This window comes from Condylura cristata, unplaced genomic scaffold (genome assembly GCF_000260355.1).
Source record: "Condylura cristata isolate star-nosed mole 26May11 unplaced genomic scaffold, ConCri1.0 scaffold00025, whole genome shotgun sequence".
NCBI classification, from domain to species: Eukaryota; Metazoa; Chordata; class Mammalia; order Eulipotyphla; family Talpidae; genus Condylura; species Condylura cristata.
In genome coordinates, this window is record NW_004567126.1 from 8,694,025 (window position 1) to 8,713,532 (window position 19,508).

The window sequence follows — 19,508 nt, forward strand, 5'->3', positions numbered from 1 at the left end:
TGGATGGATGGATGGATGGATGGATGGATGGATGGATGGATGGATGGATGGATGGATGGATGGATGGATGGGTGGATGGGTGGATGGATGGAAGGACAGACACATCTATTTGCCACAAAGGTCTCATTAAAATTTGTTGAAGCATTTAAAATTATGGTGGTGTCATATTGCCAAATTAAATCCAGATTTTAAATTAAAAGTATTGAGTATTTCTCTTGACAAGCAACACTTAACCTAGAGAAATACATATGATTTATACATATCCCTCCCCTCAGTGGTATGCAGTGTGCTAGGGAAGCCAAATGGAATAAGATGGTTTTTGTTCATTTGGTAAATTCTGAAGGAAGAAAAATGCACAGGGAGGACAAAGGAAATGGTATGTGCAAAAGCTAATGGGTATTAGTATTGTACTTGGGGAAGTGATAAGCCAAAGAAATAGCACAGTAAAAGGAAAATCATTTTGCCACTTATTAATTCTGTAACTTTTGGTAATTTACTTAATTCTCCTCATACCTTAACAGTGAGATATGTTCTGTTTACCTCAGAATTTGTGAGGAGCGCTGGAGATAAAGCATGGGCAAGCAGTTTGAAAACAATCAAGTTGCTGCATATTTATAAGTGATACCTAATACATATTAATAATAAAGATAGTGTAAAACAAGACTATCTCTTCTCCCAATTCATTCTCATTTCTTACTAGCTAGCCACACCCTTAAAACTGTTATCTTTCCTCTAAGAAAATGACTGAGAACCCTGTGAATTTGTGGGAGATGATGGACAGCATTGCAGGGGTACAGCAGGTACTATTGGGGTGAATATATAGATGGCCCTTTGCACTTCACTTCTGCAGGGTTCCTCCCAGTGGGTGACACCAAACACTAAATATGTATGAAGTTTTAGATATATATTTTAATCTAGGAGCCCTCAAACTATTGGGTGAAACATAATATATATGGAACCAACTTTTCTAAATTGGCAGTAGGGGTCGGGGGAGGGCTGACTGGGATCCCAAGGCATCATAGCTGCCCCCCAAATCATTCTCCATTAACCAGACTCTAACTCCCTGCACTGTGTCTGTCTTATAACCAGGAGGACTCTGGGGTCTAGAGGAAGAGAACTTCAATTGGCCTTCACACATCCAGCTAAAGCAGACATTATTCTGAGAATATTTTAGAAGGTGCACTGAAGTTGTTGCTTTATAAAAGTGAAAAAAAAGTATTGACATTTCTAAGCCCAGAACTATTTTTTAACAAGCTAGAAAATACTGAGAAACAGGTAGTAGTGTTTTCTCAAGAGAATGCCCTGTAGTTAGAATGTATGGTATTTTTTCCCTGTGTGTATTTGGGTAAAATATGTGCACTAAAATTTCAGGCCAAATCCTAATGCAGAAATAATCCAAAATATGGCAGATTTATAAGCAAGGCAGTTTTTATTTATTTGCTAATGTGGATTCCCTTAAGAGCTCAAATGTTCTACATGTTACTTATGGCTTCTCCTTGAAAAGACTTACCTCCAAGGTCTCAGCAGCATAAAACTCCAGGCTGTATAGTTGTCTGAGTCAAGCATCAGCCATAATTCTCCTTTGTCACAGACTGAGGGTGGTTTGGAATCTACTAACACACTACCTGTTTAGTAATTAATAATTCATAATTAAACTGGCAGTATGAATTAATCAGTATAACTGTAGGCTTTGAGGCCTCCTCTCTCCATTATCCTCCCTTTTATTTTAAGAATCTGAAAGAAAAATGAGAAGAAAAGTTAAAATATCAGAAATCCTCCATTAAAGGTTATACCTCCATTAATAGTTGTCAAAAAAATCTATTTGGATTTTTCTTTCAAAGACTTATTTATGTGTATGGGATTCCATCCTTTACTCTCAAAAACTTCACTCTCTGAGTAAACACAGGTCTCCAGCAGCTAGCATAAACAGTTAAGACCATGTGGTGTGCTCAGTTCCTCTGCCTGTCCCAGGGAGATTTGGCACAAATACAGCAGCAAGGATGGGTCATTCTGCTCTCAAAATTTAGAGAATGGTTAGGAAAACCACAGAAGAGGTTGACCTTCAAGGACCCTTGAAGATGAGTTGTGTCTTTTCAGGTAGGAAATGAGGAGTTGTGTCTTTTCAAGTAGGAGAAAAACAAAGCTGAGGAAGTGCTTATGCTTTTGTTGTGTTCCAGGGAAAGGAGGCCCCAGGGTATGCAAGTAACCTGTCAGTAGCACATGTGCAGGGAGACCAGGCTGGCCAGTGAATTTGGGGCCTAGACTGCAGAGGGCTGAGGTCACACAGAAGAGGTTGTGAATTAAACTTGGTGGGTTGTGGTGAATTGAACTTGTAAGAGGGGAATCATTTAATTTGAATGACTAGACCATTCTGGTCACATGGAAAAAGGTCAGATGGACAGATCCCACACTTCAAGAAACCAAGTGGGAGGTTCCAAGAAAGAGGCTGTTGTCATTGTCTGTGTGAACACTCATAGAAACTCAACTAAGTTGATGGCAATGAGAAGAGCTGAGAAGGAATATAGACATTTGCCACTGCTGAGTTTGGGGTGGAATTGAGAATCAGAGTCTGCAATAGGGCATGATCAAGACCATAGAGCCTGTCGACCTCTGCTTGACAAGTGGTCAATGTTCTTGACCCATGCAGGACTATAATTATTGTGTAGGATGCTATTGTTTCTGTTACCATTCTCCTCATCATCTTAGTATTTAATATTCATTGAATGTCTTCTTTATATCAGACCCTGATAAGTCCTTCATTTATACATCCTAACACAAGTCATCTGTGTTATACAGGTGAGGGGAAAAAAGTGTGATGAGGTAAAAGTAGTTTATGTCACCCAAGATCTTTCAATAAATAAGGAGCTGAGCTCCAGAACACTGGTCCTAACCACAGGATATGGTGCTATTAAAAATGCATTCCAGGCTCTCCCTGGTGGTGTGGCAGATTAAAGCATAGCACTAAGAAGCTAAAGCCACTTCAGCATGAGTTCAATCCCACTTTGGAAGGTAACCACAAGGCATGGTAGACCTCTCCTGACCTGCCCCCTGCTCCCCTCAGCAGTATACTTCGTATATATGCCTGTTTTGCTCCCCACTCTGTCTCTGGTGAAGCCTCTCACCACCCCCCTGCACCTCTGGCCTATATCCCAGTTCTGTATGCATAACTAAATAAATCTTTTAAAAAAATGTATTTCATGATACAATAATAGTGTAATTATGGAAGCAGAGATATTATATTGTTGGCATTTTTAGGAGTGGAACCTGCATTTACCAGGGGGTTCTCATCTACCAAATGGATCCCCATTTGTAAATCTTTTTTTAGTAATTTTTGTTCTTCAGGACTTTTTTTTAATTCCGCAAAGTTGTAAAGAAGTATTGTTGGCAGGGTTTAAGAAAGGAAGTAATTCTGTTTGGAGTATCAGACAATTTCACTGAACTTTAAAGTATATGTTTTAAGAAACGAGCAGGAATTTTTAGGTAACATGGAAGAAAAGAGTTCTGAAAGGTCCACTAATTTTGAAAGGATCTGGAATGCTCTGGAAATGGCATCTGTGTTTTGTGAGCAACTTATTGGATTGTCTCAACTGGGAACAATCTCATAGTTATCTGTCTAAGCTCCTTTCCCAGAAAGGAATACTCTTGTGGCTATGTGATATGGACACTTAAAAATTTTTGTATTTTCCCTTTGCTTCTTTGCCTTTTCATCACCAAGCAGTGATGTTTTTCTCCCTAGTTCTCAGCTTAGCCTCCTGCTGCAAAAAGATATTGTACAACATAGAGCTGCTTCTACTATGTGCATGCTGTGACCATGGTATTAATGGCTGCAACCTGTGCAAATCTAGGAACCTGCAAATTATTTTTGAGAATTATATTCATCATAAAAGATTGCTATGTGACTATCTAGAGGTTAACATTTCTTTTTGACTATAAAGAATCATTCTCATGTGTTTCTGCCCCCTCTTTCTTTGCAGTTCCTCCACAGATCATGAATATCTCTTCAGATGTCACAGTGAATGAGGGAAGCAGTGTGACTCTTCTGTGTCTTGCTATTGGCAGACCCGAGCCAACAGTGACCTGGAGACATCTCTCAGTCAAGGGTAAGTTGTTTACTTGTAGGAAAGGTTCTGATTCAGTCCATTCAAGACTTGATTCTGAGCTGTAACAGAACTTAAGCAATCAGGCAACAGTGTTTTGCTGTAACACAGTAATATATGGGTTATAAACATCAGTCCCCAAAGTGACAAAGGAGGGATTTATAGAGTAAGTTTATGTATTATTTTCTTAGTCGTTTTTATGACTTAAAAAGATTTTTATTTTGCCAATAGTGAGGGGAAAAGAGAGGTCCCATAAGAATAACTTCCAAGAAGTACTAATTTCTCAAGGTGCAGATACTTGGGTTACATAATATCTTGTCTTTCCATGAAGCAGTTCATGAATGCTAAAATAACCATTGAAAACTTTGTTTTTATTATATATCCAGGAGCAAAAAAAAAAAAAAAAAAAGAATCCCTTGCTCAGTAGATTCAGGTTAGTCACCTAAAGTCACATCTGTGTTCTGTTCGGTACATAAATAGTCTACCTTGAGTGGAAAAGGGAAAGTGTACCTGATCGTGTCTGTGCTGGACACTCAGTGGTTGCAATTAAAATATTAGTTAAGATCATTTCCATCTTAATAGGAAAATATCCAAACAGGGAGTGGGGTTTGTCCTTTTGAAACTGAAACTTTCTCCAAGTTGAACTAAAACGATGGGCACAGAGTCATTTGATTTATTTTTAGTGTTACAATAAACTGATTAATTCTAGAAAATATACAAGAAACAAGAGCTCCCTCAGGCATTAGAAAATCTAAACATGAAACCCAGTGAATAGGGAAATGTGTGCAGTATGCTTATGTGTGATGTAAATATAGTGTAGATCGAGAGGAAAACTTGAGAATAAATCTCAGTAACCTTGAGATAGAAAAAGTTTTTCAAGGACACCAAAAGTTCTAGCCATAAAATGGAAAATAATGATAGTTTTGCTTTGCAGTTTTTTCGTAGCATGGTCATAATAATGTACCATGAATTGGTGGCGTAAGCAACAGAAGGCTACTTTCTCAGTCTTGGAGACCAGATGTCCATGATCAGGATATGGACAGAGAGGGTTACTTCTTAGAGCTGTGAGGGAGAATCTGGTCCATGCCTCTCCCTGCTGTGTTTTGTTAGAAGCTTGGTCTTTGTTGGTTTGTAGATGAATCACAGTGCTCTCTCCCTTTATTTTCACATGACCTTATCCCTGTGTGCATCGCTCTGTTAGATTTGCCCTGTTTACAAGTCACCAATTATATTCGATTAGAGTCCAAACTAATGACCTCATCTTAATTTGATTATGTCTCCAAAGATCCTGTTTCAAAATAAGGTCACATTCTGAAGCACCAGTGGGGAGAGGGTGGTAGGACTTCAAAGTATATTGAGAGGTGGGGGGGAGGGGGATGCAATTCAGACTATCCTAGTATTCATCAAAATTAAAAACGCCATTACAATTGTAACTTTTATTTAATCTAATGAAAAGACAAACCACAAACTAAAGAAAATATTTGCCATGTATAAATTTCACTACATATATACATGCAAAGAATTTACATCTGAAGATATATGAATGATTCACACAATTCTAATAATCCATTTGAAAATGAACCAAAATATTGAGAAAACAACCCATAAAAGCAGAAAACTGAATGGAAGAGGAGCTCCATAAGATATGACCAACATTTTGTCATAGGGATGAAAATTAAATTGCAATGAGTGTTTCTCTACTACACATGTGGCCCAAACACACACATATGTAAAAGCCCTGACATTATCAAGTGTTGGTGAGAATATACAGCAACTGACATGCTTAGACATTAAATCTGGGGTTATAACTTGGTATAAGCACCATTAAAAACAGTTGAGCAGGGCTCTCCCTGGTGGTGCAGCGGGTTAAAGCACAGCACTGAGAAGCTGAAGCCACTTCCGCATGAGTTCGATTTCCGCCTGCCCCGGAGGTGACCACATGGCGTGGCAGACCTCTCCTGACCTGCCCGCTGCTCCCCTCAGCAGTGTACTTCGTCGATCTGCCTGTTCTGCTCCCCACTCTGTCTCTGGTGAAGCCTCTCACTGCCCCTGAGCCTCTGGCCTGTACCCCAGTTCTGTATGTACAAATAAATAAATCTTAAAAAAAAAAAAAAGTTGGGCAGTTTGTTAGGCAGTTCCATTCCTGGGTATTGACTAAAGATAAATGAAAAATGTATACTCACAGATATACAATGAACACATATGTTCCTAGTTATTTAACTTTTAATAGCTTCAAACTAGAAATAATCCCAAATAACCATCAGCAGGTAAATAGATAATTGTGGTATATTCAAGCAAATGACAACTTCTCAGCATCAAAAGGAGGTAAGCTGTTGACATATGAACTAAATGGATGATTGAAAAACTATGCTGAGTTAAAGAAGCCAGTTGCAAAATTGCTTGGTTCATTTTGAGGTGGGTTATTGGAATTGGTGTTAAAGTTAGTCAAAACTAACCAAGCCACTCTAAAAATAGATGTATTTTTGTGTGTAAATTAATCTCAATAAAATTTGAAAACAAAATGGAGATGCAGAAAGTAATGACCTGAAATTTTCCCTCTAATTTAGCACATCAATTATGTGAATAGCATTTAGCAAATGAGAGTCTGAGATTGTTACTAGAAGCATTATTTAAGTTTTCACTGTCTCATTTCCTCAGTGTAAATTGAGACTACATATGCCTTGTTCTAACAAAAGATAATGCCAATATATTCACTGGAAATTCTTTGTAGAAAGACCTCAGCTAGCTATCGAAATGCAAAATGTTAGTGTGATGTAGTGTAATGGTGTGGTATGGGGTTACATACAACTTCAAGGGTGTGTTCCTATTCCATAAAATCATATATTTACTGTAAACCAGTGTTACTTCAATTTAAAAAATATTATACATTATGGGAATCATAATGCTCATCTTTAATGTAAATACCGCTACCCAAAACTATAGCATACATTCCCAAAGACAAAAACCTCAAAACCCCATGGGGATTTTTCTTGAAATCAGGGAGAATTTTGGATTTACATTATATGCAAAAATGTGTCTGGCCACCAGACCAATTTCCATGTATTTGGTAAAGTCAGATGTCTTTATAAACGCTTAAAATCCCAAAATGCATTTATTTGGCCTTAAATATATACTTCTCCGAGCCTGGAAATTTTAAAAGGCATTTTGACTTTGTGTAAGTGTTTTGAAGCAATTCTTTATAATAGTACCTTGGTAAGATTTCTCTCTAAAATAACAGAGATCCATCCACATTCCCAACCTTTTGTATAATGTAATAGTTGCAATTCAACCTCAAAAGCCCATAAAATCCTAAACTTAAATTATCCCTTTCCCCTTTAAATCTTCCAGGCTATGCTCTGCTCTCAAGTTGCCTTTTGTTTTTTCCTAGTCCTGGCTTTCCCTTTGCTGTCTTTCATGTCCCACCCCCCCCCACCCCCTTGTCCTCTCTCTCCTTCCCCCCTCTGCCCTCCCAGTGACATTTAAACATTTAAACTCAAAGCATTATTTCCCAAGCTTTAAAAGCATTAGAACATAGAGAGATTGCAAGTTTAGAATTTGCATCTGTAGGGTAACTACCTATGTTTATTTTAGAAGGATATTCCTTCATACTTGGAGTTAAGGAAGCTTGGGTGGTTGTGTTAAAGGTTTAGAACTGCCAATAAAAAATCAACATCAAATAGCATTTATAGAACAATTTACCAGTTAGTTCAGCATGCAAGAATGAAAAATAAGAGTTACAATGACATTTTCTTTCAAACTCCAGTAGGATTACTTTGGAGAATTTAGCAGAAGGGACATCTGTATTCCCAAAATGCTACCTCAGTATTTGAAATCAACCATTTAAATTTGGGAACTCATAGAATGTGAATGAATAAACAAGCTTTTTATTAAGGATTAAGAATATTGTTAACACTTGTGCCACAAACTGATAGACCAAGTGCATGCAACACTCCCTAGAAATGTATCAAAATGAGAAAATGATGTGTCGATAAGTCCATTATTGCACTAGGGAAAATAATGGCAAGCTTTTGTAGATGAGAAACTACAAGGACTCTCTGAATTAAAAAAAATCACATAGGGGCCCTCCCTGGTGGTGCAGTGAGTTAAAGCACTGCACTAAGAAGCGTAAGCCACTTCCTTATGAGTTTGATCCCTGCCTACCCCGGAGGAGATCCACATCGGTGCTGCAGACCTCTCCTGACCCCTCAGCTGCTCCCCTCAGCAGTGTACTTCGTCGATCTGCCTGTTCTGCTCCCCACTCTGTCCCTGGTGAATCCTCTCACCCTCCGCATCTCTGGCCTGTACCCCAATTCTGTATGAATGAATAAAAAACTCTTTTTAAAAAAATCACATAGATGTAATGAAGAGGGAAAATGCAGTCCATAATACAGAGAAATATGATCTATACTGAAATAACAGATCATTAAAAATGGGAGATTTTACTTTATTTATTTTTATATTTTTAAAGATTTATTTATGCATACAAGAACTGGGGCCGGAAGTGCAGGGGATGAAAGGATTCAAGAGTGACAGAGTGGGAACAAAACAGGCAGATGTACTGAAATACATCACAGAGGGAGCAGCAGACAGGTCAGGAGAGGTCTGCTGCACCATGTGGGTTACTTTTCTGGCTGGGAATCGAAATCATGCTACAGTGGCTTCAGATAGCATCACAGTGCTGTGCTTTAATCCATTGCACCAGCAAGGAGAGCCAAAATGGGAAGTTTCTATATCATGGGGCACTAAACAGTTTTTAAAATTGATTGAGGTAGAGGTGAGAAAAGGAAAGCCTGAGTGGCATCTGTCAACTTCATGGTGTAAATGCTGTCACTATTGCCACTGCCCTGGGATCTCCTTGAAAGAACTTTGATGTTTTTTTTTCTTTTAAAAACAAACAAAATTCCAAAACAAACCCCTCTTTTGAAAGCAAAGTAAAAGTTAAGAATTATGGAGTTTCTAGAAGAGACCCGGACTCCCTAATGTCTCTCTGTAGACTGGATGTGCAGCTGGGGACCTCCTGACTTCCACTTTGCTTTACAGTGTCGACAGATGTGTCAAGATTCCCCCAAATTGAGCCCTTCTCAGAGGACATCTGTCTCACTTCCGAGGAAATCTGAGATTTCATAGGATTGTGATTATTAAGTATTTTGAGCATCTCAAAAGAAATGTACTACATAAACATACATTCTGGGGGTGGGGAGGTTGTAATCAATGTGCAAACTGCTGAGCTTTTGACCATGCATTTATTCTTTAGCTATAAATTTATCTTATACTTTTTTTCCCCAAGAGCACATAATGAATTTTTTAAAGTATGTTCATGCAGATTTGCTAAAGCATTTAACATTTGTTTAACTGCCTTCACACACATAGAAATCTATACTGACTGACCTGCAAAAATCATCTATCAAAGAGGGGACAGATCCACAAGCAGGAGGGCAAAGTGGATTGGTGACTGGTCAGTGTGTCTGGAATCTGTTGTGAAAAGAGTGGGTTCCAAGAATGCTTTTCTTTTCCCTTCCTGAAGGACAGGAGAAGGTACACTGGAGCAGCGTCCATGGGAAAACACTTCTAGACACATGGATAATGTGAAGTTAAAGTTGCAAAGATGTGAGTGGCAGAGGCAGAAAATAGTGGCTGTTGTGTTCTAAGAAGGGTTGTCTCCCCACTTTGTGATGCTGTAGTCATCCACCATAATGCTTACACACCTGGCCCTGTTTCCAAAGACATATTTGGAAAGGCCAGATGTTTGGGGAAAAATAATAAAGTCTTCTTTTTTGTTTCTTCTCCATGGAGATTTTAAGATGACAGCTATTCACCTGTGAGTGAGTTGTTCCTACAATCTACTCATATACAGTAATACCTCAGGGAGCAAGTGAACGAGTTATTTCACAGAAGTGAATTTTCCAGGTAACTGAAATTGACTCCTTTATGCATTGGCTTGAGTCATATTTGATGGAAGCATTTTAAAAGTGTATTATATTCTCCTCTGTTTCCTTCTATATAGGGGGTGGAATTAAGCCTCATGTTTATAATATAACATCGATATTGTACACGTCAATGTTTGTATCTCAGTGTTTGGAAAGACTGGGATAATTAGGAATATAACCCTAAAACACTGTTTAAATTCTTTTGTCTGCTTTTTAGTAAGTCCCCCATTTTTGCTTCTCTCTAATCTGGTTATTTATTCTTCCTAAAGTCATGTAACTGCTTTTTACAAGCCACAATTTCTTACAATTAGATCTACAATCTGATTTCTTACAATTAGATCTACAATCTAATTTCTTACAATTAGATCTACTTCTAATTTGTCATGAACAAGGATCCATGTAACCAAGTAGATTAGTCCTGCATCAGAATTTAGTGGTGGGAGAGAATTTTCTTAGAGGAAATAAGAGCATCATGAATGTGATAAATGGCACTGATGATAGCTGTCAGAAGGAAAATAATATTTGGCTTTGTTCAATCTATGCGATTGCTAGATGAGTGAATTCTATGTAAACAGAGAGAGCTAACAGCAGCAAATCATTATCCATGGTTCTTACTGCTCGGCCAATTCTTTCTAACATGTCTTCACTGTGCTGGGAGGTTAGGAATTATGCAGATCCAAGACTGTTTCTACTGCAATCCCTACTTTTCATGCTAGAAATGCCCAAGAAGGAAGTCTTAAAAGACATTGTCAAGCCCTTACCATTCCACATAATCATAATAATAAACAAACAAAAAGTCCACTAACCTGCATCCATGAGCAGTGTATCCCTTTCCTTTGGCTGGTGCTATTAGCTGATAGACCTAATATGGACTTTAGCTACCTGTAGACCTGAAATTGAAATCTGGCCTGAGCAATGAACAATCTGAGTGGCTTTAGAAAAATCATTTCATCTCCTTGGTCTTTACTTATTAGACAATAAAATGGGATTATTTATGCCAGTTTCATCAGGTTATTATCAAGACCCAAAGTGAAAATTATTGAAAGACATTTGATAATACTGAACTCATAATAAGATGCTTCCTGATTTTTTTTTCCTAAATTATATTGTGCCAGATTTTCACTTAAATTTCTTTTTAGCATCCTTATAGCTTAACAGTTAGCCTGGGAAATGTTTATGACAGTGCTGTGTACCAAACTATGTGTATAGTTTCTGTGTTTTAACTCAATTCCCTAGCAACTTTTAGAGACAAATACTGGTTTTCATTATTATGCCTTTACCTTTACTTTGTTTTCCTTGATAGTCTTGGGACATTCATTAGTCATTCAGTGTTTCTTTGATCTGCCTAAGAATTTGGAATGATATAGTGATTTTATTTGTAATGGCTGAATTGAAAACAACCAAAATCCTTTAGTGGGCGAATGGCTAGATAAACGGGCGTACATCTACACTATGAAAGACTTTCAGTTAGTATTAAAAGTGAATGAAATAATGATACCCTCAACAGCTTGAATGAAACTTAGGACATTATATATTGAGACTGATTGAAAAGAGTCAGTCTCAAATGGTTGCATACCGTTCTAAAAATGGCAAAATTACAAGATGTACAGTAGATCAGTAGTTGCCATGAATTGGGACAGCGTGGCTAAGGGGTAGCACACAGGAGTGATTCTATAGTGATGGAAGTGTTTGATATTTGACTTCTATGGTAGATAGAATCATCTATATGCTGAGTGAAATAGCATAGAATTATATACAAAAACATAAAAAGTAAATGTATGTAAAAACTGGTGAGCTCAAAGTAGATACCATTGTGTAGTTAACTTCACTGTGTTCACATGAACTTCCTTTTGGTAAAATACTTTGTTACATGAGATGCCACGAAATGGTGATGCATTCATGGCCCACCCATCCCTAGTGTTCTTGCAACTGTTGGCTGAATCAATGATTATTTCATGATAAAAAGTTTAAAATAAAAGAATGATAATTGAAATGAATCTGTAGCTTTCAACTAATAACTTGCTTATATATCAATTTATTCTAATAATATTTTACATTTATCATTTCAAGTAAATTTACAGTAGTTCTCTAATATAGGTCAGAGGAGGAATATTTTGTTTGATCATAAGTGAGGAAATAGACTTAGAAAGGTTCAGTAATTGTTAATGACTCACAACTAAAGTCATTGATTTATGAAAGGAATCTAGTTCTTGATTTTCAAATCTGGAATTCTTTGTATTATACAAAGGTAACACCCTGCGTTTAAGGTTGGAACAGGTACAATATAAAATTTCATATTGTTCAGTTCTGCTTGTTATCTGGGGCACCCAAGAGTGTTCACCATCTTTGAGCATCAACGATGCTTTCACACCCTAATGCCATACCTGTCTTCCTTTTTAGCTGTCACTCAGTATTGTTCTAAGAAAACCACAGTCTCTAAATGAAAATCACATTCATGCCATTGTCTGAAGGTCCCTGTTGTTCTTCTGTTTCAATTAAAATAAACCTGTTGAGGCCTACCACCCTCATTTATCTCCTATGCCCTCCCAGATTCAAGTTACAGACACTAATAGGAGTTGTCTATTAGTTGACCTACAGCATCATCTAGTCATGCTACTTATTTCTTTGTCTCTCTCCAAGGCAGCGGGATCCTTGTTTCTAATCGGAAGCCATGTTTAGAGCCTAATTAATCCCCAGAGTGTGAGAAAGAGGTGTCTGAGATGAGAAATCAAGGTTATACATATCTTGCTCAGTGGAACAGTTATGGGCAAACAAGCTGTTCCTCTCACATTTCTGCAAAGCAAATTTATGTTCACTAACTTTGGTTCTTGTTGTAAATGAGAAGTGTATGAAGGTCTAGCAATGCGCTTTTCACCATATGGGTACCCATATGTTTTCCCCCTTTGCTTGCGTACATTTTCGCTTTGGCATGCACATATGCCTGTATTTTTGCAACTTAACAATATTAAAACTAATCCCATTTATGCTCCTTTTGGGTGAGTTGATTGAGTCATAAATTCCTGAGCATCTCTTTCTGGGAGGCTGACGTTCTTTTGTCTGAGCAGAGAAGGGCAGAGGGAGCTCTCCTACCAGACAACTAGAGGCAGCGGCATCATTTGGTAGCTGATGGCTCTGACCCTCGCCCAAAGTGGGGTCAGTAGTCCAGGAAAACTTGGGACAGAACCCTTCCTCCAACTAGGAAGACTAGGAACCATGGAAGACTGGACACAATGGGTTCATGCTATTTTGGTAATGACCCCACTTCCTCTGTAGAGGTAGAAGGACAGGTGATGACTTCATCCGGTTCCCTTTGTAAGGGCCCATCTTGGATCAAATAACCATGATGCCCTCAGACACAGCTCTTAATATTGGCCTATACGTAAGATTACTTACACTGCTCACACTGAACTGAGAGACCATACATCAGAAATGAGACAGCAAGAAATTTAGCTTGCATTGAAGTAATGCTTATTTTCTTCAATAGACTCGTTAGATTATAAAAATAAGAATAGAGATTAACATCTATAACACTAAATGAAAAGCCCAACTAACTCAAGTATAAAGTTAGAATTGAAAATGCTGCCTGATAGTGATTGGACAGCCATCTCTAACTTTATCCCATTTGCATTCATTCATTTGTTCATTTGAGGCATTACCATGCTTATTTGCCCCATAGCAAAATGGTATATAAAATTGACATAATCCTTATCATGGTGGAGTTTATAGTATAGTGAGGGAGATAGCATGAAATAGATCCCCAAGCACATGCCCTTTCAAGGTGTGGTCACAGCTATAAACATGGGCAGCAGGGAGAGGTGAGACAGCTATAGGCTTTTTGATAAAGGAGTGATCGAGCTGACATCTTATGGTGGATAGAAGTAAGCCAGGGAAAGGCATTAGGGCAGGTGTATGTGTTGGGGCTGGGCTGGATGGAAACCACCCAAGTTAAGGAAACTGGATGTGCAAATGTCCTGAGGTAAGAGGGAACATGGTTCTTGAGGAAACAAAAGAGCTGTGTCCAGAGTGTGTTAAAAGCAGGAAAGGGAACAGGCTGAGATGGAGTTCTCAGGAAACAATTCACACAAAGCCCTTTCCAGAGTTCAGGCTTTATTCTAACAACACTGGAAAATACAAAGAAACTTGCCAGTATGAGAGCTTGGAAGTAAGATACTCATGTGTCCTGATTTAAGTAGGAATATTACATTTCTGATCCACTCATTGTCTATGTAAATCTGGCACATTGCAAAAGCTGTCTCAATGTCCCCACCTATACACCAGAAAGGAGTAAGTATTAATATGCTCTCATTCTAGAGGAAGGGAGAATGGAATTTGATAGTATCTATTCCAAATACTTTTTAGATTATGATAGAAGAATGCATATTACGATGTATCATAGCAAGTGAAAAGCCCAACTAACTCAAAAGTAAAATTAGAATTGGAAAGGCGTCCAGTGCTGCCTGCCGTCTGTTGTAAAGCCTTCTCTATGCAATTGCTATATCGAATTATGCTATTGAAATCAGTCGGACACTGATAAAATTGAGACCAGCTTTGCAAGTACTGTAGATCTAATTGGCCTCAGCAGTGGGTCCACGGTGACTCTTGCTGCTGAACAAAAATCATAGGCTTCAATAGAAAATAATAAGCAGTCTGCTTCCACACTAACATACTGCAGCCACCTCTGGAGATAATGTACTTTAATTTAGATACTGAGCTCCTTCATCTGTCCAGATGTTGACGGAACCTCAGAAAAGTTTGCTCCCCCCCCTTCCTCCTGGACAAGTGCCCTTGATGGAGATTTTAAATACCCACATGGCCAGCTGTGCGTGCACCTGCAGACCTTGGTATTCCTTTTCATAGCCATTTTCATGTCTTTCTTATAAACCTTTGCATCTCTAGATTTAAATTTCCTAAAGACACTTTTTCTTGTTCAAGCTATTTTAAATTAGGATTCTATCACTTAATGCCAATGTAATTCTTATGAAATTCAACATGTGGTGCAAATAGAAGACACTGTTTAGGTGAGATGAACAGAGCGTAGTGCCTGCTCCAAATCTACAGCAGGGTTGGAGAGAAATGTGCAAATATGAACCCTTCACACAGCATGGTGGGGGTGAACACCCTTGAAAAGATCTTTCTCAATTACAAAAGACACTGAGAAGGGGCTGCCTAGGGTCCTGGTTAAATTTTTTTTCTTTATGATTTATTTATTTATGTATACAGAACTAGGGTATAGACCAGACATGTGGGTGGTGAGAGGATTCACCAGAGACAGAATGGGGAGCAGAACAGGAGAATTGACTGAAATATACTGCTGAGGGGGGCAGTGGATGGGATAGGAGAGGTCTTCTGTGCCATGTGGGTCACCTCCCTTGCTGGGGGTTGAACTTGCACTGAAGAGGCTGTGGCTAGCTTCCTAGTGTTGTGCTTCAACCCGCTGTCCCACGAGGGAGGGCCCGGGGTAGGGAAAAGGTTAAATTTTAAGGTCACTGTCTCCACCATGGGGATGACCAAGAAGGTCTGGGTGTGTTGCTGAGTGGATTCCACCTCTAAATCAGTGGGAAACAGGCTGAGACAGACATGTAAACTCTGGTTCTAACCAATGCAACAGTGAGCACCAAGAAGGCATCACCTGAGAATATCCAAGGGTGCAGCTTCATCAGGCCAGCACTTGGTGTGTTAAGACATTCAGACATTGGGCTCTCTCTGGGGCACAATGGATTAAGGCATAGCACTATGAGGATGGCTGCAGCGACCACAGCAGAAGTTCAATTCCCAGCCAGGGAGGTAACCCGCATGGTGCAGCAGACCTCTCCTGTCCCACCCGCTGCTCCCCTCAGCAGTGCATTTCAGTTGATTTTGACTGTTCTGCTCCCCACTCTGTTTCTGGTGAATCCTCTCACCACAGCTCCCAGCACCTCTGGCCTGTACCCCAGTTCTTATATGCATAAATAAATACATCCGTAAAAAAAAAAAAAAAAGACATTGCAGATACTCAAGTTGGCATAGGTCTAGTCTTTTTCTTGAGCTCTGGCTATCGTAGAAGTGACTCCATAATATGTTGTAAGTAATTCTCTCACTAATTCACTAACTTTTCCTTGAGATTGTGTATTCCAGCCTGACAAGAGGTGGTCCCTTCCCCTTCCCCGTACTTTGAAAGCAGTTACCTGGCTAAGGCATTTGTGATGGTCCCTGGCACCAGCCCAATGCATTGCATTTCAAAGGTGATCAGATTGAATAACTGCATGTTTCTTAGCCCATACTGATCCTAGAGCAAGCCAGAGAAAAGAACTGCTGAGACTAGGTCTCTGACTTAGTAAGGGCTACCTGGATGGCAGAGGAAATGTGATGTATTTTGGGCAAGGCACTTAAGTGTGATCTGTATTAGCAAGCTGCAGAGCTTGCAGTCTTATCTCTGGGTGCTTTCCTGCCCTTTCCATTGCCATCTCTCCTAGTCTTTTCCTGAAAAATCACACACTGTACTGGCGACCCAGTCATTTTACTGCTGAAGTTTTATTTATATCATATTTTAACCCAGTAGAGAGGAGCACACGATTCTAGGGTTTCTGGATGCTGGTGATTTGAACTCTTAAGATTCCTGACCAATTACTTCCTTGCAGAAAACCTATGACTTATGCTGGAAAACTCATTAACTTTATAAAGAGCATTCCTCACAAGAGTTAGGAGGATGTGCCTCAGTATGTACAGTTCAATTAGACAAATTGGGCTAGATCTTACCATCTTACCCTCGTTAATTTGTGTGACACTAGAATTTTGAGCTTCTCTGTCTCTGGGGGCAATTTCTCCCTATAACACCTGCCATGCAGGAAACATCTGGTGATGCTGGGTCTTAGGCCCAATACCATGGAGGTTGAGGTGGGACTCTGGGTGTGTCGGGGGGAGGCTCTTCTCCCCAATTTAGAGGAAGTATCAACCAAGCTTAATTATCTTCCTCTCTTCCTTTGAGATTCAGAGGAGGGAGGACAAGGGTCAGGAAACAGGCGGTTGCTTGGAGGATTTTAATTGGAATGGGGCTGTTCAGCCTTCTGAATGTTCCAGACTCTGAGAGGGAAACTCCACTGGACATAAATAGGATCAAGAGAAACTGATCTCATTAAGCAAAAAATAGTTGATTGTCACTTTGAATCCAGGCTGCACAGTTGGGGGTTATGATTGACTCACATACAAACAAGAACGGGATTTGAGTGAGGAGGTGAAGGCATGTGATCTCCCACAGAACCCCGGAAGCATAGCCCAGAGGCCCCTTTCCATTTCTCTCCTGATAACCTCGAAGCCTCATTAGCCAAGGGAGGCAATCAGTGAAGCCTTTTCTGTCTTGACTTTTTGCTGTTTTCTCCCCATATTTATACTTCTGCCATTTTGGATTTTGAAATTAGTTTTTTTTGGTTAATGTATAGACACTGTCAGTCTGTAGTGTCTTTTAAATATGTATTTCTATTGAATTAACATTGCATTTTAATATGTGTCAGGTGTGCATCATTAAAAATCAACATCAGTGTAGATTACATTAAGTGCATTATTTTTTTCCCTTAGTTTCTTTGCTCCAGAATCCCTTACTGGTGAGGGTAACCCCCCTGGGGTGCTGGAAATAGTTTGTTTTTAATGATACTCTGGATGATTTCCCTTCCTAGAGAAATGTTTAGTAAAGGAACTGATATAATCACAACTACCATCCTCTGCTTGCTTCTCTGATTCGCCACCTTTGCTCACAAGCTTTGCTCAGCTCACCTCCCAGCTCCCCCGCCCCATTCTTGTCCCTCAGTACTTTCATCCTGGGCCTCTCTAGGGCCTCCTCCTGCTCCACTGAGCCTGAGCTTATTGTCCCTGCACAATGGGAAACGGATGCAGTAATTACATCTGCAGTGAGAGGGTTTGTCTCCCTTATGGGCAGTAAGGAAGTTACCAACAGAGCTAATGAAGAAATGAGCCATTTTTTCAGTGTCACAGGGCAACAGGGAGCTCTGGGATACCACACAGCAGGTGTGTGAGGCTTCATCTACTTTGACCAGGTCGTACCCTCATTCTCTCGCCTCATTCTCTTCCCTCCGCTGCACCCTTTTCTTAATTTACTTTTACTTCTGACTCTGCCCCAAATTTCCCACAACACTCCAAATCTCCTTTCAGCAGCATTTCCTGTCCCCAAAGACATGAAAGCAGTTGGTCGAAAAGCAATTTAGTCATAACACTTTGAATCATTGTTTCAAGAATCTCCTGCTATTCCTTGCATTTTTGATTCTGCCTAAGATGCAAGGTTCCTCGAAGAGTCTAGTGTCACCTTAAACTGGAATTATACTCTGGAGAGCCCAGGCCATCCATTTCCCAGCAGGAATCTGCAGAGGACAGACAATAGCTGTGTTGCCACAAACTGGCCTGTATTCCCCTGTCTCCTGATTGTGCAGCCTCCAACCTTGCCTGTGCACCAGGGGGCCTCACCTGCACCAGGACATCAACTCTTCACACCTGATGCTCCCTTGGGCTTTTCACTTCTCCCACAACTACTTCTGATCTTCAGTACTTGACAAGTTTCCCATTCTTAATGGACTCTGGATTTCTGATTACTTGCATGTTGAGACCACAGGATTCAATCTGATGAAACACTGCAGTGCCATTGTCATTCTTGCCATTGTTATCACCAAAGCCACTCCTTAAATTTATTGACTCCCCACTTTAAGGTTATTTGGCCTTCCCAAAGTTCTTAGCACAATGTGGTAGGTGTATTATGAATACAATCAAAATACTGTGCCTTCCTTCAAGGAGAGGATCATTTAACTCCAATTGGGAAAAAATGGAAAACCATGGATGGCTTCCTGGAAGAGGTGACTACTAATTTAATTCTGAAAACCTGGTCAGGGGTTAGTCAAAAGAAAGGAAACCAGTATGTTGGAAGAAAAGACAAATATCCCAGGCAGTGGGGACAGCAAGACGAACAACAAGGAAATGAGAAATAGCATCGTGTAATTGGAGATATATAGAAAACTTAGTGTTGCTCATCATAAAGAGTGAGATTGTTGTAACCCAAATGAAGTTGTGGAACCACTTATAACTGCAGTATGGCATTACATTCCACTGAAGGATTGATCATACTACCACATTGTGCTAAGAACTCTGAGAAGGCCAAATAAACTTAAAATGGGGAGTCAATAAATTTACGGAGTGGCTTTGGTGATAACAATGTTAAGAATCAGACTATATAATGTAAGCTAAATCTTTACCAGAATTTTTCAAACTGATCTTGGAACATGTTAAATAAAAGATAGAGATCATTGGGTGAGGCTTTTCCCCCCATATTTCATTTCATGAATCTAAGTGACCTAGATCTCTACTTTCTCATACACATTTTCTGATCTCTTCTTTCAGTAGTCACTTGCTTAGCTTTTAAGGTAACACTCAAATTAGATTCTTCATTCTGTAGCTCAGCCCATTATTCTGACCAACATAACAACTAAGAATCGGCCCTCCCTGGTGG

General features: G+C 39.5%; 1 protein-coding gene across 15 annotated transcripts in view; it reads left to right on the forward strand.

The window, feature by feature from the left end:
• The window catches only part of OPCML (opioid binding protein/cell adhesion molecule-like), a 1,053,884-nt gene that overhangs the window by 948,689 nt on the left and 85,687 nt on the right, over positions 1-19,508 (forward strand). For all 15 annotated transcript variants that reach the window (XM_012729778.1, XM_004689084.2, XM_012729785.1 and 12 more), the window contains one exon: positions 3,975-4,100. In XM_012729778.1, coding sequence (XP_012585232.1) covers positions 3,975-4,100 — 126 coding nt within the window. The remainder of the gene's footprint in view (positions 1-3,974; positions 4,101-19,508) is intronic.